This window comes from Monopterus albus, unplaced genomic scaffold, assembly GCF_001952655.1.
Source record: "Monopterus albus unplaced genomic scaffold, M_albus_1.0 scaffold5.1, whole genome shotgun sequence".
NCBI lineage: Eukaryota > Metazoa > Chordata > Actinopteri > Synbranchiformes > Synbranchidae > Monopterus > Monopterus albus.
The window spans coordinates 1,474,996-1,496,947 of record NW_018127885.1 but is presented as its reverse complement, the minus strand read 5'-3'; the positions used below and the strand labels follow the sequence as shown (position 1 = coordinate 1,496,947).

General features: G+C 40.8%; 1 protein-coding gene across 1 annotated transcript; it reads left to right on the top strand.

The window, feature by feature from the left end:
* The first annotated feature begins 1,742 nt into the window (after positions 1–1,742).
* Positions 1,743–21,620, top strand: hgfb (hepatocyte growth factor b). The gene is made up of 19 exons (XM_020612716.1): positions 1,743–1,867; positions 3,419–3,578; positions 3,917–4,029; positions 4,654–4,768; positions 7,757–7,905; positions 9,342–9,462; positions 10,446–10,564; positions 12,687–12,852; positions 12,953–13,086; positions 13,665–13,758; positions 14,965–15,095; positions 15,862–15,891; positions 16,204–16,306; positions 16,976–17,050; positions 17,801–17,950; positions 18,058–18,164; positions 19,391–19,533; positions 20,063–20,206; positions 21,156–21,620. The coding sequence occupies exons 1-19, from the start codon at positions 1,816–1,818 to the stop codon at positions 21,207–21,209; spliced, it is 2,160 nt and encodes a 719-aa protein (XP_020468372.1). The 5' UTR covers positions 1,743–1,815; the 3' UTR covers positions 21,210–21,620.
* The last annotated feature ends 332 nt before the right edge of the window (positions 21,621–21,952 follow it).

Genomic DNA, 21,952 nt, shown 5'->3' with positions numbered 1-21,952 from the left:
ATGAAGTTTCTGGCAATAACCAAGCACAGATGTGAGGAGTCTTGAATGGTGACGGCACCCATACGAGTAAGGCAGTGGGCTACTGGGTTTCTCTAATTTCCATCTTCTAGCAGAAGCCGTGACTGTCAGACGCAGTACAAACACCCACTGAATTCTTGCTAGGAGAGTCAGTAACAAGACTGTGGTGATGAGAGGTTTTTTTTTGTGGGCTCAGACTGGTGAAGGTTACCCAGTCATCTGCTGTTTGTTATGTGTGTGCATGCGTGTTTGTGAATTTATATATGAGGGAAGGACAGAAGAACACAAGCCTGAATGCGTGTTTGCCTGCAAGAGGCAGTATATGTGGTCTTGTTGCATGTGTATGTCAGTGATGGAAGGTAGAGAAGGTAGAGAAGGAGAAAGAAACAGGGAGACTTGTGCTCCGCTCCAGTGAAAGTATCTGACTCATGGCTGATTGTTTATTATTGCAAATGACTCTGTAGCCCTCTCAGGAAGCTGCAGGAACATTACTCACTGAACCAGAGAGAAGACAGAGATCAAATCTTTCTCCTCCTACATATTTATCCATCGATTCCTTTGTGCTTTTTTACGCACATGGTGTGAGTTTAAAAAAAATACCGGGAATCCCCACCTTGCAGTTATCTTCAATCTTCACTGTTTAGATACTCATATTTCTCTTTATTATGCCCCCTATCAGGGTGTCACAGGAGAACTGGACTGTCACATCAGAGGTGTTAAGAGAAAATGCTAAGGTCAGCTAAGTGTCACATCTCCTATCTCATGTTGTCATCACTGGAAATAGAGATGACACTCTGGAGATGGATAGGCATGACTTCTCCTCAACCGCCCCCCACCCCACCCCCTTTGTAACCTCACTTCTGGTCTGAGATTGGGTGGTGTGTGTGTGTGTGTGATGGGGGGTGGGGGGCAGTGTAGAGTGTAAACAACCCCACACACTCCCCTTTTTCTTTTACGTCCCCACTGAGTTTCCTGTTGCTGACAAGTGGCAGCCGATATCTGCTTAATTTGGACAATTGTGCAGCTTAGTGATTAAAATGATTTTTAAAAAATCACACAAGAGAATAATTGAGTGGGATGCTGCTGTGATACAGAGGGATGGACACAATCTGATGAATTACTAGTGCTCAGCTAATTCTCCAACAGCTCAGTCAGACATGATCATATGTGTATTTGTAGTAACCTCACTGTTTATTCAACTTTACTAGTAAAAATTTGTTAAGTGAAACTTCCCTGATGATGCTTGAAGGTCTCTGACCTAAAGCTTGCCTCAAAAACTAACATGAATGTATATGTGTGGATGCTTTCCCCACTTTTGGATTTCTGCTTGAGCATCTCCAGTAAACCTGGTCAGGAGTGATCTTATTAAATGTTGACAGTAGTTTATAATTTGTTTTATTTGTAAATAGAAGGTTTTGTTAGGGTTTGTATTATATGGAAGGAAAGACGGGAGCATAGGGAGCAAAGCAAAGACAACAAAGAAAGAAATGGAGCAATAAAGAACCACAAGTTGCCTAAAGTTTTGTTCAGCCATATTCAATGGCACATAAATGAAACCTGAAGAGGTATGGATGGACAGCGACAATGTCAGAAAGAGATAAGAGAAAAGCAGAGGTCGAGAGAGGGGGAGTCACACGCACGCACAGCGCGGGAGGGAGTGAGGGGAGGAGGCGAGGAAGTACTTAGAGAGGAGACGCATCATCTGTGCAGTGGTGGAGGCAACATCTTCTGGTTGCAGTTCTACAGCACAGCAGGCAGCACTTTCAAGTTGTTTGTGTGTGTTTCTGTGACGCGGCGATGTGGATTTACAGGCTAATTATCGCACTCTTCGTCATTTCTTCTTGTTCTGGTAAGTTTTCCGAAAACTATTTACTACTGCTCAGATTGCTGCCTATCTTCCGCCACTGGGCTGCTGCTGGTGGCAGGACGGATTGGTTTGCGCTCCACGCAAAACAGCCTGTCAAACAGTTAGGAATGGCTTTATTCCTATATCCCGACAACTCTACGGTAGACTATTAATCTATACAGTGTATTGGCTGGTGTTTTTGTGAGTTTTGATATCGGGATCCTCTGAGAAAATGATCAATTATTTTCCCATCTACAGTGTGTGCAGAGTGTAAGAACACAGTCATGAGAATATTTCTTAAGTGGACCATTCCTGTAGGAGATTCACGTATTATGGACGGAGATGAAAACGATGGTGTTGTCTTTACTGACGAACCAGGGGCTTTTAGATCCTAACTCTTTCCTTGCAACCGCTCTGTCAGAGCGCATACCGCATAGGGACGCACTGAGTCATACGGTATCTGAGTGGATCACGAGATAAATCAGTACTATAAAGTGAACAGATATAAGCCACTGTCCCGAAAAATGAGCCATATTAAAATTTAATTAGTGGTTCAGTTATCCCGTGGCCCCAACAGAGTGCGATATCGTGGCTCATTGCTCCTATATGCACTCGGCAGGGAAACTGCCGAACCGGTGAAATCAAGTTGAGGATCGGACAGATATGATGTACCTGGTCCTCACATCACCAAAATAGGCCATCCAAATACTGAATATAAATCACCAGATCCTATGTCTATTTTTTCTCGTTTGTTTACACTACAATTCCAAAAATTTCAGGCGCCTTTCCAAAAGAAACACCAAGTTTCTGAGTGTGTAAGCTCTTGAATTGACTTAAGTGCATATAGGCAGAGTTGAAATAGGCAGGAGAAGGAGAGAAAAGGAGGTGGAATGAGTTTTCTCTCTAAATGTAAATGTGTAACTGGCTCTCTGATTGATCCTGCCAACAACTAGCAACACACAGGCAATACTGATTCCCTTCAGTGTGTGTTTGCATGTCCTTCTATGCATTTTAGTTAAATGCCTTCATTGTGAGGGTATTTTGGCCAGGCCTTACAACAAACAGCTGTTTGATGGTTTACACTTGGCTCTAGTGTTAATGGTAGAGTTAGTTTGTGTGTTTGTGTATTCAGTGGGGCCAGTAATAAATGACTTTGCATCCCATTATGGCCTGTAAATTAATAACAGTTAAAGCAGACTAATTTTCACATTGTCATGTTGTTACCCAGCGTTCTCAGTGTGTCTGGGCTAATTAGCAGGTCATCCACTGTGCATCCCATACCACAGACAAGGGCTGGCTGGTGTGTTTGTGTGTTGTTTAATGAATATATATTACCTCTTGTAATGAGAAGGCTAGCATACATCACCGCAAGCCTTGCAGTGGCAAAGTAGACAAAGTCCTAAAGTCAAGATGTAGTTTGACCCCAACCAGCTGCTTGTGACATGTCTAATCTGTAATTTACAGTGTGTAGATAAATATCAATTAAATGTATAAAATGTGACATAAATGCTGCTTAATGGTCATGGACATATACGTACTGTAATTGTGTATCAGAGGGCAGACGAAATGCACTCCAGGACTACCAGAGGACTGATGGCATCCAACTGGTTGTCTTGTCTCCTGATTCTTCCCACCTGACCAAAAGTAGGAAGCTGAGCATGGCCAGGTGTGCCAAATCCTGTAGTCGCAACAAAAGAATCCCCTTCACCTGCAGGTATGTCTATGGGATTACCCTTTTAGAAAGGCTGTCAATACACAAGGTGCCAAGTGGTGGTTCCTCAAGTATGTCTATGGGATTACCCTTTTAGAAAAGCTGTCAATACACAAAGTGCCAAGTGGTGGTTCCTCAAGTTCCTTAATTATGTTTTTCAAATGTATAATGCATTGTTGTTCATCTAGCCTGGTAGACATCCTCAGTGCAACACATACTCATGTAACAGCTGTTCTATTTTGCCCAGGGTTGTCTTTTACATCAATAATTTATTGAAAAATTATCACTATGTACTTCACTCTTCCTCTTCTGAATTGCTTCCGCTCCTCCTCATTCTCCAGAGCATTCCTCTATGATCATAAAAACAAGAGATGCCAGTGGCTGTCATTCGACAGGAACTCGCCAGGAGCTCAGAGTCAACAGGACTTGAACTACCAACTCTATCAAAAGAAAGGTGCCTTCTACTGTTCTTCTACTGTACCTTCTACCAGCTGATCCTATAGTGTTGTCTCCTCCTGCCAACATATCTTCTCATCAGGAATGAATGAATAAATAAATAAATAAATACTTCCAATCAGCATCACTGTTCTTTGTTGCTTTAAACTATGTTATACTGTAAACATAAATCATTTTTTCAGTGATTTTAGCTTTGTAGTGTTATCAGTCCTCAAGAGGAAGATAAGGAAGGACAAGGACCATTGTCATGTTTACTGTGTTGCAGCACATTATCACTCATTTTCTGTTAATAAGTGGTGTTTGCAAAAACCATGGAAAACCCCCGCTCCATTTCACTCTGACTGACCACAACAGTGAACCCTCATGCTGTGTGGCTTATTTTACTCAGTCCAAATGCTTTGCAGAAGATTAGGAAAACAGATTTGGATTTTGGCATTGTTAAACTCAGTATTGTAGCTGAACATCTCCTTCAGTCTGTTTTCTTCATCATCCTCACTGGCTGTGCGTTCACAACTCTGCTCTGAGGCTGTTGGCTCATCACTTCTACTGACTGTCTTTTACTGTAGATTTGTCTCCGTGTCTGTGTCTCTGCTCATCCCTTCTCTTCCTGTCTCTCCTTCAGACTATGTCAGAGAGTGCATTGTGGGTACAGGTCAGAGCTACAGAGGCCGGAGGTCAGTGACAGTCAGTGGGATCCTGTGCCAGGCCTGGGCCTCTCCCATTCCTCATGAACACAAGTAAGAGCCGGATGCGTTTTTCTCACGTCAAACAAAAGAATGTTAAATCTGCTCGTTACTGTTAGTGTTGGCCTGTTCGTGATGCAATTAGCTGGTAGCTAGAGGCTAGTCTGTATATGTGTGCATGAGTATAATATATTAGAGGCTGATTAGACTCCTGGGAGCAGTCATTCATCTGGACTGACTGCATTGTAACACTTTATACAGTCACAGATCATTTCCTGCTGTGGTCCTACTGTTTATCTAGATGTATGTGTCTGTGTGTGTGTGTGTGTGTGTGTGTGCATATTTGTGTGTATTTTACTGGGATCAGGCTCATATCTAATAAGAGGGTTGTGGTTAAACTTGAGGCACCTCTGGAAGTTAAATTCCCAAATAAAGCTCATTTGTCAATGCAGCCATACTTCTGGAGCCAGTGTATCTCCTAATAGAAAAAGAAATCAATTAAGTGGAGTAAAAATAAAATAAGATAAAACAAGCTTGATATAGGATTATGAAAGTGAAAGAAGGACTGATCTTTAGTGGCTGTCTGCTAACAAAATAACTGTATTCTTTGCAACAATGTCTAACAAAGTGTTACCCCCTCTGGAAGTAAAATTCCCAAATAAAGCTCATTTGTCAATCCAGCCATACTTCTGGAGCCAGTGTATCTCCTAATAGAAAAAGAAATCAATTAAGTGGAGTAAAAATAAAATAAGATAAAACAAGCTTGATATAGGATTATGAAAGTGAAAGAAGGACTGATCTTTAGTGGCTGTCTGCTAACAAAATAACTGTATTCTTTGCAACAATGTCTAACAAAGTGTTACGTTTCATAGTCACTGTTCTGTAGATATACTTTATCTGAGCTGAAACAAACTGTCATCAAGGTTTCTGAAACACAACAATGTGGCACAAATTACTATATTAAGAAAAGAAAATCATAAGAAAAACAATGACACATATTCAAAGGGTTTCTTTGGAAACAACCTACTTTTTCCCATCATATCTGTTAAGAAAAACACTCAGTTCTATGGTGGCTATGTTTGCAGTGCATTATATTGTGTCAAGGCTGGGCAATGTTGGAAAATGAAGTACACTGAGAGCTGAGATGGAAATAAGAAAAACAGTTTATCATGTCCCAGATATGAAAACCATCAGAGAATCATCTTGGAGCTTTATTATCAGTAACACTTATACAGAAAAATGTGTGTAGTTACTAGAGAGTAAATGAGGAGCAAATGGGGAACAATCTGCGTCGTTCATAAGTACGTCCTTAGTAATGTCTAATGTGCTGTAGGACTGTATAGTAAATAATGACTGGCTACTAGAGAACTGTCTGGGAGATACTTATCAGTGAATCATTAGGTGATGATTAGTCCATAATTATGGCTAAGTCACTTTCTTCATGATTACCTGCCATTCATACAGTGTACAGTAGAGCACAAAGGAGTGACTACTCATTCATTACTCATTACTGAAAAACATTACTTTTGTGAGCCCTCAGTACTCATACATGATACTGATTAATTAGCCTATGAAGTAGCTCCTTTACTCCCTGTTGTCCTGTTAGGTGTTATGTGACCCCTTCACTTCTCCATTACTTGTACAGCTTATGTCCTCCTCAGGCATTGATACATTCTGTCCGGTACAGTAGTCCCTCATGATTACCTCATCATTACATAGGCTACCATTTATGTGTACCCTCAAGTAAAGTGACACATCATATTGAGTAGTTCAGGATCCTTGTTTCCCCATTTTTCCTGCTAATACCGCCTATGTCTTAACTATGTTTGCCTAATAGCTTTTCAGCTTTTCAAACTTTAACTCTAGGTAGTTTGCCTTGTTGGTAGTGCATCCTAACACAGACAGCAGCTTTTAGGCACTTTTCAGTTTTTTGTAAAAAGACTGAATTGTTAAAGAGGTGCTTTCCTGCAATACAAAGTCAATGGAGAGCGAGGAAGGTTTGGGTGTGGTTTTCAGAAGATGATATGTCCACAGTAGGTAATCAAGAATGATTAATGAAGAAAGTGGAGAGTATGATCGACTTAGCCCTGATTCACTCTCCCAGTCAGTTCTCTAGTAACTAATGTTTCGAGCCCTACATTAGAAGTTATTAGGGAAGTAGGCTAGACCCAGATTGTTCCTCAATTATTCCCTAGTAATTACATACATTTTTGTGAATCATATTGTAGAATATTTTCTTATTATCTTTAAACCTCATGCTGCCGCCTTTCTCCAATCATCAGTGGTATTAAATGGCTTTGAAAGGGTTTGTAGTGAGCTGTTGGCACAGCAGATGAAATAAACAGGGCAATACCAGCTGTGAATCAGCTTTATCAGACTGCTGTTGATGTCTCTGTAGATCAGATAATTAAACCCAGGTGCTTTGTATGTTTTATCAGTCACCTTACTGGCAGGGGAAACTGACACACACATATATTTTTATCAGTGAAAGGTTTCTCCTCTTTTTTTGATTGCCCAGAGAAACTCTCATTTCTGGACCCGTCATTACCCGCTCCACAAAAACACTACTTCAGAACTTTTATCTTTTCATCATCACTTGGAAAAACACACTGTGACTCAAAGACTACACTGTGTCCATCATCACAACCGGTGACCATATGCTTGCCTGATGTAGAAGATATGAGTCATTTGTCAATGTGTTTATACTACATGTACTGTAGAACATGCCTCATGGAAAGCCATCATGGTTTCTACATATTAATGTGTCTTTTTCTCTCATTACCAACAGTATGTCATTGACGGTTTGACCCTTTGGCATAGCCATCATTTACTTTTACCCTTGTTAATTGCTGAGAAGGTTTCAGCTGTCAGAAGCAGCAGCTCTCTCATAAAGCAATGAAGAATTTGTTATTGTGTCAGAGATGAAACAGTGTCCTTGGGTGTTTTTTGAAAAGACGTTATTTTGCAGGCTAGCTGAGATAATTGGCAATTTGTTTTGGTACATGTGACTGTTTCTGTAACTGCAGCTTTTCTTTTGAACAGATTCATGTCTAAGAGGTTCAGAAAGAAGGACCTCAGAGGAAACTACTGCCGCAACCCAGACAACTCCACTGTAGGCCCATGGTGCTTTACCACTGACCCCCGACCCCACCTCAGACACCAGGAGTGTGGCATACCACAGTGTTCACAGGGTAGGCTGCACACACACACACACATACACACAATGTGTCTGAAAGTCATCTTAAGATAATGCCCATTCCACATTGCAAATTGCCTCACCAATTGAGGCTTGATAGTCTGAAATGAGCGGCAGCAAATTACGCAATCACATAGTTCCCCAGACTTAGCCTCGCTGGCTCTAACTGTGCTCCACTCTACGTCTGTGTGAGTATGTGTGTGGATGCACAGGTTTTCTTTATTTTCTGAGGCCAGCTACAGCTGTTTCCAGGTGTGTGGTTCAGGTTATGTTGTCCTCTCTCGTTCCATCAGCTTCAGGATTTGTAAATAGTTTGAACTTAAAGAAGCTGATGTTGGAATGTAAGAGGACATTAATCCCTCTGTCATTTCCTATACATAAACTGTTAGCTATTTTATCCATCCCTGTGGTATACATAGAAGAAAACCATTAGGTTCGAGTTATGGGTTTGTATAAATAAAACTTTATATATTTATCCAGTTTTGATGAGAGAAAATCACTTTCACATCAGTGTTTCTGCCTCTATTTTAAATCATGCAATATTACTGTCAGGCGCTGATGTCTCCCTGAAGAAGGATGATAATGACCTGTGTTATCTAATCCCTGGGGATTCATGTTGTCAGGGGGGTTGTTTCCTCTGCATGTATGACAATGGATCACAGCAATGAGGAACCAGGCTGTAGTTCAGTAAGACAGGAGACGAATCCTTCTTGCTCTCCAGCTCACATATGGTGTCCCGCTGGGTTATCACAAGTTGTACAACAGAGATGTGGACTTTATATTCTACATACAAGTATGCGTTCATTCAGATAAAAATGACTGGAATGGTTTCTCCAGAAATTAGCTGGTCCTAATGGGAAACATACACACAGACATACAAACATGGTGTATGCAAGCACACAGACACATGCAGCCAGTACTATTAAATGTGATCTGTCATAACAGCAGCGGACCCATAAACATCTGTTTATAATCTGCATGCTCTCTGCTGTTTGCACCAGTCAGTGTGCACTACTCACCACGCAACAAATGGTGCTGTATGTAAGTCAAAGAGACCATTGCCTTCATTAGTGTGACACATACAGTAATGTGTGTTTCCATACATTAGGTGTATGTGCATATAATGTCTAAAACTTAATGGGATCTGTTAAATATAATATAGTAAGGGGTTTTATTTCACAATGTTGCATAATCACTTTTACTATTCTGCGCATGGCTACTAAAAGTATTGTGTTTTTATTTTTTTGGTTCTCATATTTTTTGGTCGTGTGTCTCATTGTGTAAGCACACTCTTTACTATGTTGCAATGTCACTGACACATCAAAGAGAGGATACTGAATTTTGTTCAGAGGTTTGTGTTGATAGCATGACTGTGTTTCTCTAAGCTGTTTGCTCTGTGTGTTTGTGGATATGTGTATTGTTGCTCCTTAGTGGAGTGTATAAGCTGCAATGGGGAAGATTACAGAGGACCCATGGACCACACAGAGAGTGGAAAGGAATGCCAGCGTTGGGACCTGGATGAACCACACAAACATCTGTACCATCCCAAGAGGTGACACACACACGTGTCTGCATCACACTTGATCACATTCAGTCAGTCTGCTCAATCAAATTTAAGCCCACACAAATGGATATATACTGTTTAATATAATAGCAAAACACACAAGAATAGAATACTTGCATGTGGTCGTGGTGCACTAACTCTGGAGATGAAGTGATTTGGATTCAACCAGTGTAACTTTCTCTGAAGGAACACTATCCGAATCCAGCCTCTAATCATGTGCTTTTAGCACTATTATGCTGAGACTCTTCATTCTGACTTAATTGGCCCAATTTCCTTTAAGCTTATAGCAGATTATAAAAGCTCATGCCCATGCCATGAGATAAGCTTATGCCTATTTTAGAGAGACCATATATTGTGTATTAATATTCCTTACATCAGCTCTGCTTTTGTATATGTGTGTGCATGTTGGGTGTGTGTTGTGTCAAGAGATTGTTCCAGTTAGTTGGATAGCAGGTGGTCTGGATTAGTTGGGACTTGTTAACACATCCTTAATCATCTCAGTGTTTGTGTAAACGAGGCCCCAGACTGCTCATGGCACTAATGTAATGAGAGGGTCCCAAAGCTTGATACTGCACGCCTGGAGGCTGTAGGCCAGGAGGGGATGTGGGACTTTGGGCCGACTTGCTGTAGAACACCTGTAGCGGTACAGCTTATTATCTTCCCCATTTCCCTGTGCTGTGATACACACATGTGTCCTTGCACCATTCCAGTTTTAATACTTCAGTTGCATGCGGTGGTGAATTGTCTCATCACTTCTGCTCTGTTTTCATAAGGTTTCAGTAGGAAAAAAGGAAATTTGATTCTCTTTTCAGGTACCTGTGGGCTTTAAGAATGATGTGATAATTAGTGTTACTGCATATGCCACTATTACTTAACTTCAAGTTAGAGAGTTGTGCAATAGTGATATAGTTGTTCTCTGCTATGCCTCTCATTTTTATAGCTTATAGAGTATGCTGCATGTTTTGCATTAGGTACCCTGAAAAGGGCCTGGATGATAACTACTGTAGGAACCCAGATGGACGCCACAGACCCTGGTGCTTTACCACAGACCCAAACACACCCTGGGAGTACTGCAACATCAAAGTTTGTGGTAAGCACGAATGCATGTTTGTTTGTGTGTGGTTGAATGCATTAGCATTTGTCATGCATGTTAAGTGGAAATCTATGCATGTCTGTGCACGGGTGTGTTTGTGTTTTTATACAAGCCCCTAAAGTGTGACTGACTGCACCAGAGGTTTCAACTAACTTTTATTTAACTACCCCTGTCCCTCTCATTAGCTGTCACATGCACGGAGTTCTCGTCTTAGGTTTGGCTTTCTGTTATGTCTTCTCTAATAGCCAGAATGTTTATTTTTCCCTACTAACCTGCTGTTTATTGTTCTTTGCCAGCTCTTACGTGTGACGGTCAAACTGCACAGGGCTCAGTTACTGCTCCGCATTAACCTGTTAGACATAGAGACACAACACCAGTCATATATACACTACAAGCTGATTACTTAAATGACTTTATACTAGTGTAAGCATCTGACTTTTCATGTGTATCTACATTTATAGAAAACCAACAGCTTACTTTATGCTCTTATTTGGCCATGCAAAAAGTGACAAGTCACTAGCACGGCCTCCGTTCCTCATGGACATAAAAATGAGAGAGAAAGCAGTGGTGTTTTTGTTGGGCTCAGCTTTTTTCTTCTGAGTCTGTTACTGGCCTGTTTGCCTGCTAGAATCATCAGCAGTCCTGGCACCATGTTTACTCGATGGCACTGCTCCATGTGGACCTAGTGATTCACTGTTCCCCACTGCTTTTTTTCCCCCTTTAAAATCCATCTCCAACCAACTGAACTCTCTCCATCTCTCTCTCTCTCTCTCTCTGATATGAGAGTTTGTTGGGAACAGACCAAGATTACAGCCCAGTTAGCCTTAATCAAAACAAGGCAGACACCAAGAGACAAAACCACAAAATATTCTTTTGTCGAACTCTGTTCTGTCACAACTGGTGCATATCTATATTTAGACATACTGTATGGGCAGAAATATGTTTTGAAGTATCGGTGGTCTGCAGCTTTTCACATTGTTGGATACAACCATACACAATGTTCAGGCTAATGAACTTGTGTAATTTGTACATTATGAGCAGCCTATTTATAAAGAAAAGTTGTGCAGCTAAGACTTTCTGCCTTGTATTTAGAGTTTCGGCTATATTAACCTCATTATACTTATTGTCTTCCAAACCCATAGAGTTAGTCTGTGGAAAGCAGGTGGGCAAGACATTAGGGCTGCTTAGCCATTCTTCATGTCAAAGACATTGTCACACTTTTTCCGCAGTGCTAAATCAGTTAGCATTCACATTCATTATTGTATGTGCGTGCACTACAGCAACCTGGGTGTACCCACATAAAGGAAGTGTTTGCAGCTTTAATGTTAACACTTTAAGACCTGATGGTGTGGACACATTTGAATTCTTAGGCCAGCTGATTTGGCCATCATTGCTGATGGGAGCAAGTTGTTTATTACAGTCCAAACCATTTGGTGCTGACAGTTGGGGGATAAAATCCTGCATTTTGTGGTTTTTATGACTGGAGCTGGGGCCTCTACATCATGTATGTGAATGGGAGGATTAGTAATAGAAATCTATCTACAAATGGCAGGCAAACAAAACAAAACAAAAAAATGTGTGGTGTTCCACACATTGTCAACAATATTATTTTATAATCTATCATTTGGCATCTGGTTCATCAATGCAGGACCATAGTTCATGTGAAGATTGCCTTTCTCTTATAACATTCCATTGCCTCCATCTCAATCATCAGTTTCCAGTCATTGTTTTCCACATCTCTCAGTCCACTATGTCAACCATATTTGGTTTTTTATCATTTATTTGCCTTCTTCTCTGCACATAATAGCGTATATAGCAAGCAAAACCATGTTCGGTTGATGTCCAATTCTATTTAGGAAAAATCACATGTGAAAATGCATGCAAACATGAAATTGAGAGATTTCCTTTAGTCACATGACTGTAATTATAGGCCACCTGTTGTTCACTGTGTTGTCCTCTGCATTTACTCAGCTGTTCAAGATGTGTGTTTGCTTTAGGATGTAAGTCATTAAGTGTGGGGAGTTTGGTATTTGTAGGTTTTGACATTCTTAAAGGGCTGTTCCCATCTTAAGATTTTCTCAGTTGGCTTAAGAATAGGTTCTCCCTTTGTCTTCCACAGAAACGCCTCATAAAAGTAATGTGGTAGAAACAAATGAGTGTTACCAGGGCAGAGGAGAGGGCTACAGGGGCACGATCGATGTGACACCCACCGGACTCACCTGTCAGCGCTGGGACTCTCAGTATCCCCATAACCACACATTCTTACCTCAAGCCTACCCCTGCAAGTGAGTCAGACCATCACATAGGAGAGTCGTCCACTCTCCCACCCACCTACATGCACTTACATCCAAGCAGAGTAAGGAAGACTTTCTCTGTGTTTTCCAGGGACCTCAGAGAAAACTACTGTCGAAATCCAGATGGCCAAGAATTACCCTGGTGCTTCACTACTGACCCAAGAGTCCGCACAATGTTCTGCACCAACATCCCTCAGTGCGGCACCCAAAACAAGCCTTTTAGTGGTGAGAGACAGCTTTATTTGACAATCAAATCAGCAAGGGAAAAACTGATTTTCATTACATCTAAAGCAGAGAAATATTCAGCACTTCATATTTTTTTGGACCACGGAGTTCACATGAAACCCTTTGACCTCACATTTTGGTTTGTAACCACGTTTACTGTGTCCCTGTGGAGAACTGTAGCTCTACAGGACTGTGGGAAGGACTGGCCATCTTGCCTCATGCAAACAAAATTTGACAGCAGCTCAGGACCATCAGGTCTCACTGGACAGTAGAAGATGGAGTGGAAGGATTCATGCTGAATGAAAGTCTTTCTGGGATAGCAAGAGATTTGGAAGTCAAAAATGTAGATCTATAGCTGAGTACACAAACTCAAATTTCCCAAGGGACAATTCTCGATTGTGGCCTTGCTCTGGGATTATAAACCCTCTGAGGGTGTGTTGTGGTTTCTCCTTGAGGTTGACTATGCTCCCATACACAAATAAAATGCAGGGTGATGGACAGTTTCAAAACCATATTTGTGACCCATGTTTTTTATGGCATCATTGTAGATGACGTCTGTTTGTTGTCCCCAAATCCAGACTGCTACGATGGTTTTGGAGAGAATTACCAAGGAGAACAGTCAAGGACTAGATCAAACCTGCTCTGTGCTCCCTGGACAGACCACAACAACAGGTTGGCCCCTTGAAGCCCTGCTGTTCTTCTTCTTCTTCTGTTATTTTTTTTTTTTTACTTAATAAGTTTCCCCACCCTCACTATAATGTACAAAACAGACCCGCACCTTCACAACGCTGCAGACAAGTGTGTCTGCTTAAAATAGAGATCTCCCACAGCTCTTCTACATATACTGTGTATAATCCACCAGAGTTTAACACAGGAGCTCAATGGAATCAAAGCAAAGTACTCATAAGTGGGAAAACATGCAAAAGAGTGGTTTTATAGGAGAACATATAATTGGGAAATTAGCTTTCTGCTATACTCCTTGTGCATAATAGCCTCAGTGTGCAGCAGAATGTGTCTCTGTTTTTGAGAACCATGTGTGTGAACCTGAGAGGTGGTGGTTAGTGAGGGGAGGTGCCCTATTATTGACCTCTAGTTTAGTCTTATTGTTGTTAGCCTCTTGTTTCTCAAAGGAGAGGATGGCTCCTGGTGCTGTGACTAGCCTCTCCAGCATCTCCTAATGGCTAGAGAAGAGTCTCCCAGAAGATGACCTAACTCAACAGGAATGACTCCCAGTGATAACTTGGCTGGGGGATATACACTTCACTTCTCACCTTTGACCCCCATCCCCACTTTTGTAAGAACACTTCAAAGCCAATCAGCTCCATTGCTTGGCTCCTGCCCAGGGGTCAAGAGTCAGGGTTAGGGAGTCACAGTGAGAGCTGGCTGTTATGCTAGCTGCTAGAAGTACAATGTACACAAACAAGCATTTGAAACTCTGGATTGCTGTGATTTGGTACCCAGACTCCCCTCTCATGTCTCTCTTTTTTTTCTAACACTTCTCTACCTTATTGATCAAGGAATGCAGTGTGGGAAAGAATTATTTTTGTGGTTTTTAAAATTCTTTCACATACACACTCGGGTGGGATATGTCTGTATGAGCATGCATTAAATATGTGTAGGTGGGTGCATGCTGTCTCAGTGAGTAATTCCTTTACAAATTGCCTTCTTATTGTCTGACAGAAGACAGCCTATGTGTAGTGTGACTGTCCAGAATCTGGACAGTCACACTACACAAAATTTCTTCAGCTTGTACCTATAATTATAAATCACTAGTAAATCAATATCAACAGCCAAACAAGCCTGTTTAAAGTGTGTATGTGTGAGGGAAAGACAAAGAAAAACAAACAAACCTTCCTTTTGTTTTGTGCGTTTGTCCAGTGGCGAGAGGGGCGTGCTGATGGTTGGCTTGGAGGGAAACTACTGCAGAAACCCTGATAAAGACAAACATGGTCCCTGGTGTTACACCAACAACTCTGCCATACCCTGGGACTACTGCAATGTAAAACCATGTGAGTGCATGCATGTGTGTACATGCAATACCTTCACAGATACACACAATCACACATAGACACACAGGGAGGAAAAATATGGTGAGACTGTGTGAAATGAAAGTTTGTCATATTTCGTGCTAGTGTAGATTTGTTTGCACTCTGGTTGTCTGTCTCACCAACACACGCGCTCTCTATTTGCAGTGCGTAGATCTGTCTACACTTGTAGGTCAGTGTGTGTCAGAGGAGATTCACAACTCATCACGAAGACGGGAAGGTTCTTTCTAAGTATTTCCACATGGACCAAGAGCCAGAGGCATTGTGACTGTGTGTGCATTTTCATGTGTCTATGCTGATGATTTTGTTGTAATGGCATTGTGTTTATATCAAAACTATTCAGGGATCCATCATGCTCCTGGCTACTGGCTAGAAAGGGATGTTATACCAAATTTCTATCAGTTGTTAAAGCCTATACCAGTCATTTTCCATGTTTTGGCCAATTTACTAGATCTAGCTTATACTTTACATCCCAGCTAAAACCTAAAACTGTCGTGCATTTGAAAATGATCAGCATAAACACATGACTATGGTTCTCTAAAGGTTATTACATTTAATAAAAGCGCTCCTGGTTCAACAAAATGATCACGACTTGCTAAACAAATACAAGAGCTCTGGTTGGGGTAGCTTTTTTCCCGCCATGAAATTTACACCCCTGTGTGAGGTCGCCTCTTATCTTGTATCAGCTAATACTCCCTGATCCCTTGTTTGTCTCCTGTCCTCTGTGCAGGCGATGCTTCACTGAACACAATTCCACTGGGTGAGTGCCTCTGTCGCCCGTCGGCCTGTCTATGTTTGCAAGCGGCTCAGCTGCTGATCTGTATTTGACCACCATTGCTCTCCAAGGAGAATAATGGTGTTTTCAATGGTGTTCTCCTGATGGAGTCCCTTTTAGAGCATGTCCAGCTATTATAGGACATGATGCAGGACATGATGTTGTCACAGTGGAATCTTTTTTCTCTGTACATGTGTCATCATCAATTAAATATAAAAATATATATTTGTCTTAAATAAAATGTATTTTACAAGACATGAGATTTATTTAAATATCTGTGTGTTTCTGCCTTTCAAGCTGAGCTGTCCTCTGTGGGGTGTTTTATCCATAAGAGAACCAGAATTGTCGGAGGAAGTCCAGTGATATCAGACGGCGGCTGGATGGTCAGCATACAGAAAGGGTATAGCGACATTTGATATTCTACACATTTTCCCCATCACTGAAGAAGAACAGTGGGCCATCCAGGCCAGACCACCCCTGAATTCATAACAATTTCTGTGGAATTGTTTTTTTGTTTTCACCTTTTCAAATGCCGTTTCAGGGGCCTTTCCACTATGCTGAGAAAAAAAACATACTCATGCAAACATCAGTAGCTCCTTAAAGAAACATAGCTCAGCTACTTGTAAAAGAACCTGATTACATGTTGTTAAAGTGAGGACAGTGAAGTACATGCAGCTCCATTTTGAGTTGTATGGTCGAGGCAATGACTGTGTCAATTTAAGGTACTTCAGACAGAAATTTATCAAACTTTTTCTTCTTCTGTAAACAATGCAATGAAATAGCCCTTTAAGACAGAATTGTAAAACAGTTAAATTATAGTGAGCATGGCTGTCCACATGGTACATATTAGACATAACTCTATACTGTACAGTATCACTAATACAGTATTACCACCATAAAGTCTGAGATGTGATTCTGAACTGGCGATGCATTATTATATTTTTATATTGCATGTTGCGCCCTTCAAATGTAGCTTATTTGGGGAACAACTGGATTTCCCTGAATTCACAGTGTTGACAGGACTTAGATTAATCCTTTATATGCCAATTATCTTTTATGCTCTTTCCAGGTCGGTGCACTGGTGTGGGGGTTCGCTAATACGAGACGAGTGGGTACTCACTGACAGACAATGTTTCTCTTCATGGTAACGTCAACACTCAATATCTGTTAATGTAATTTATTTCCTTTTTCTTGAACCTTAAACTGTCAACAACAATTTTTTTTTATAACCACAAGCTAATTCCTTAGCTGGGACCTGCCTTCACGAGTGCAGATTGAAATGTATGTAATGCTTATGGATACTTGTGTGCTGGGAATCAATGGTTTTGGGGACGGTTAAGGAGGCCTGTGCTGTGTTAGGACACAAGTGGACCCCCATATAAGGATAACTGGGTGGGTAACAAAAAGTGGAAGCAAATTGGTTTGAAGAGTTTAAATAATTTAAAAGAAGAAATGATATTGTTCAGGTCAGGTCCTGCTCCCGAACCTCAGATAATTGCGTTATCTCTATTAAATTTATGATTTAATAATCACCTTTATTTGGCAAAGCATGTTACACAAGGAATTTATTTCCGATGCAAAACCAACTCAACCAATGGCTCTAACCATTGAGGGCAACTTGGGGGTTTAGTGTCTTGCCCAAGGACACTTTGAAGTGTGGACTGCAGGCACCATGATTTGAACCTCCAACCCTCCGGTTAGGAGACGACCGCTCTACCCACTGAACCACAGTTGCCCCATTTGTTCAGTTCACATATCTCTTTTTTTTTTCAAGCCTATCTAACTCTCTTCAGTTGCTACGGTCTTTCCAGATCAGTCTGACACAGCTGCCCAGTAGAGAGTAATACATGTGGAATATTATCTAAAGGATTAACTCTGTCTTGTGCCTCTCCAGTGTTCCGGACCTCAGTGAGTATCGGGTGTGGCTGGGAGTCTCTGATATTCGAGAGGGTGCTCCTGACCTGTCCAAGAGACAGGAAGTCAGCATAGCTCATGTGATATGTGGCCCTGAGGGTTCCAGTTTAGCCCTCATAAGGCTGTCTAAGTGAGTGTCTGGAAAAACAATCTCAAGAATATACTCGGATACATTTGTGTCCGCGGATGTAAGATGCTGATTGTGCTTTTCTTTCTGTGTCCATTAAATATTTCCAGGCCTGCCCTACCTGTAAACAATGTCCATACGATTCAACTACCTGTAGCAGGGTGCACCATACCAGAAGGAACAATATGTAAAATGTACGGATGGGGTGAGACCAAAGGTAAAATTCTACATTCACTATATGGCTACTGTATATAAACTTACTCTCCAGCGGCCAGATGTATACGCACAAAAACCATGCATATGTCTTCTCCACACATAAACTGGTATGTACTATATAAAGACAGAATGTGCAGGATGAATGTGTGCACCCATCGTATACTTCAGACCATACGTACGTACTAATGGTTTGGGTGGGTGTAAGATGTTGAAAGAGGAAATGAAAATAAGGGTAAGAAATAGAAATTAACATAAACAAAACAGCCAATTCTAAACAGCTTGCATTATTTTTAGCTGTTTACATGTTTTCAATTCATATATTTTTAAAAATTATTTATTTTCTTTTTTACGTTATTTTCTTGTTTCTCATTTTAGACTTTCTTGTAAATTATTCAGTAAAATGCTAATCTTACTGTCACAAATTCATTTTTGTTTACTTAATAATGATGATTGACACATCACTAACCTAATGATAAGCCTTTACAGGTGCAAATGACAACACTATAAATAGCTGTAGCCGTGTGTAAAGGTGATGCGTAAGGATGGCCGTTCTGGCGTCACTGGAGGATCGTACCAATGCAGCTATAAGACATTTTCTTGTAAAGCTATGTGGCCCAAAATCAAAGCGATGCATTCTTCTGCTGTAGATAATGCAGGAGTCCTCCTCCTATTGCCCTCCTACTCTTTTTGTACACACTTAAGCACTTTTTTGCCTCTCATTTATAATCTGAACCCTACTTTTTTAGCTCAGCCGCGGTCTTCTGCTCTGAGCCGACAGCACTCCTGGCCTCAGTTACTTTTTGCTATTCAGCTTTTCTTCTGTTCACGATCCCTGAACGGAGACCACCAAACAACACACCTTTCCTTGTCTCCACTTCTCCAATGAGTCTCAATTTCACACTCATTCAAATTGTGCTTGTTCTATAGCATTGTTTTCATTGCCGGGTCTAATAATAGGTGGTTCAGACAACATTTTTTTTATATGCAAATGATTGATTAACAGCATGTCTACATCTATTTATGCCTAAAGGTGGGAGTGGGAAATGCATGCATGTGCTCCCAATTCCTTGATGACTGAGAATAGGTTTAAGTGATAGTTAGATGGGATCATGGAAGATTGATTTATTTAATAAAACATAGGAGTTCTTCTACAGTGGTGACAATTGTGCTATATATATATACTACAACAGAACAGAGGCAGTAAAGTGCAGCTTTTAACTCTTTCAGGCACTGGCTATGATGACATATTAAAGGCGGTCAACCTGCCAATTGTCAGTAACGAGAGGTGCAGAGAGATGCACAGAGGGAACTTCCACATCACCAACACCAAGATCTGTGCAGGAGGCAGGAGGAATGAGGGAGTGTGTGAGGTAAACTGTTAATATTTTTTTCATATTATTTTCCTAGTGAGGTGTTTTACGAAATATTTGTTTCAGTGATGAGAAGGAAAACTCCACACTAGAATTCATTCTGTGCATCACTCCTTGTTGGTAAACAAGAGTGGGCCTTCAGACTTTTGGAAGAAGTAACTGTTCCCAGTGTGAATTTATGAGAATTTTAGCACCTTGGTTCTACATAACACTTTCAAAGCTCAGTTTGATCTAAATCCCAAACAAATGTTCTTTGAATCCATACGCTTAGTATTCAGCCCATTGTAAATAAAGCAGCTGGAGACTGTTGCACTAAATTTCATCAGTGATCAAAGCCTTGGTTTTGTGGTTTTGAGCTTTGGAAGCAAGCTGTCCATGTTTACATATACTTGTGGGAATGTCTGTCAACGAGAGCATAAAAAAATACATTTTGCTTTTGATTTAACCCTGTCAAACGTGTAAACACTGATGATAGCCATTTCTTAACCACTGATGTACAAAAATGTGCAACCTATTTCTTCTTTTGCAGAGGGATTATGGCGGCCCGCTTGTGTGCCAAGACGGTGACATCAGGGTTATTGCTGGAGTGAGTGTCCATGGCAGAGGCTGTGCCAGGGCCAACCAGCCTGGCATCTTCATCAATGTGCCCTTCTACACACAGTGGATCTACAAGGTCTTCAAATATTACCCTGAAATCGTCTAGCCTTAACGAAGATTAAAACACAACCAGGGGACTAAATAATGCCTTGAGCCTCTACTCTACACATCAGCAACAGATATCACACTGTCCCTGAGAATCACTGATGGTTATTTTGAAGAAAAGTCAATACTGTTCATGTCTCTGCCATGAGAAATGAATTGCTGAAGTAGATAATCTTAAATGAAGGGGCCCTGCACAAGCTGAATGTTACACTAACAAAGAAGAATGTCTCTGATTCAGCTGGGAGCAGACATGGTAAACAAATATTTGGTTTCCTTTCATTTTTCATGATTTATTTTTGGTAGCAAATCCACCACAATGGTATGTGTGCATGTGGATACTCTTGATTCCTGGCATTACTTGAATGTTTTATACACCAAAGTGCAGTGGTTCAGCACCTCCCTCTATAGAGTACACCAGTGGGCCACTTAGAAAACTATCCAGCGGTAGGGCAAAGTTAAGGGCACTATTAGCAAGCTCCATGCATCTCCAGGGGCTTAGACAGAGTGGTCCTTACTGTACATAATATTTTAATGAGTGTATTTCTGACACTCTAAAGGTGATTTGGGTCTTATAGATCTATGACGGAAGACAATGAATGAAGTGTTAGGCAGATGAATGAGGTAGAGTATTATCTACGTTTCAGCTTTCAGTCGCGTTTCTGTCTCATAGTGATGGCAGCTTCACGGACGCACTGAAATAACCACCGTTTTCAGTATTGTAACATTATCACTGACTGTAAATATGAGATACTCAGCATTTTGTGTACATAAAAGAAATGAAAGGCTTGTGAGCCTTTAGAACATTCATGTGTAAAACTCTTTCCATACAAAATCTTGAACAAATTTCCTTAATTCATTTCCTGTTAATTCATCACGGTCATGTGTGCATCTTGTTTTTTTTTTCTGTTTTTCTGCAGCAGTGTCAGTACACAAAAAGAAAACTGCAGATGGAGAGACCGTTTGTGTGCATGTGAGCTCATGCATGTTTGAGCCAGAGCTGAATGAATTATCTTCTCCCCACACAGGCCTTTGGCAGACCTCCAATTCCAATCCACTCTGAATATTAGCGTCACAAAATCTGTCACTTCAAACTTTATCACGGAAAACAAAAAGAGATGGTCCTTGTAACTGCATTGTCCCTAATGGACATTTCACTGAGAGGACTGAACAGCGCTTGAAACAAATTAACACACCTCTTTTGCCAGTGTAAATGATTGAAATGGCTTCACATTATGCTTGTGTGAGAGTGAGAGAATTTTTTTTTTTCTGTGCGTGTGTGTGTGTGTATGCATGTGCACTGAAAGATCCTGCAAGCTGCTATATTCTACAGGTTGTATAGTACTTTTATTCTCTGTATAATGTACATTCACTATAAATTTCATGTCATTGTATTCCATATGCTAAATGTAAAACCAACTTTCAGCAATTATTTGAATTTTTTTATGTCTGTCATTATATTACATGATTACATTTTTTTTTATTTATGAGTGTGTTTTTCATTTCATGCTGAGTGCCCTTATTTCCGTATTCCTAATGCCAACGTATTTACACACACAGTTTTCTTGCTTTCTGTATAATTAAGTCAAAGTTGTTGTGCTTCCCTACCAGAAGATGGCACCACAGTAGCACACAGACTAGAAAGATATCTTGGCAATCTTTCTAATCTCACTTTCCCTCCCTCTCTCTCGCTCTCTCTTACACACAGACACACACATAT

What these genes read in the sequence shown, in the direction of transcription:
- hgfb (XM_020612716.1), top strand. Translation starts at nt 1,816, where the DNA reads ATGTGGATTTACAGGCTAATTATCGCACTCTTCGTCATTTCTTCTTGT. An exon ending in CCAAAACAAGCCTTTTAGTG is followed by an intron (nt 13,087 to 13,664) that starts GTGAGAGACAGC and finishes CCCCAAATCCAG; the next exon opens with ACTGCTACGATGGTTTTGGA. An exon ending in ACTGAACACAATTCCACTGG is followed by an intron (nt 15,892 to 16,203) that starts GTGAGTGCCTCT and finishes CTGCCTTTCAAG; the next exon opens with CTGAGCTGTCCTCTGTGGGG.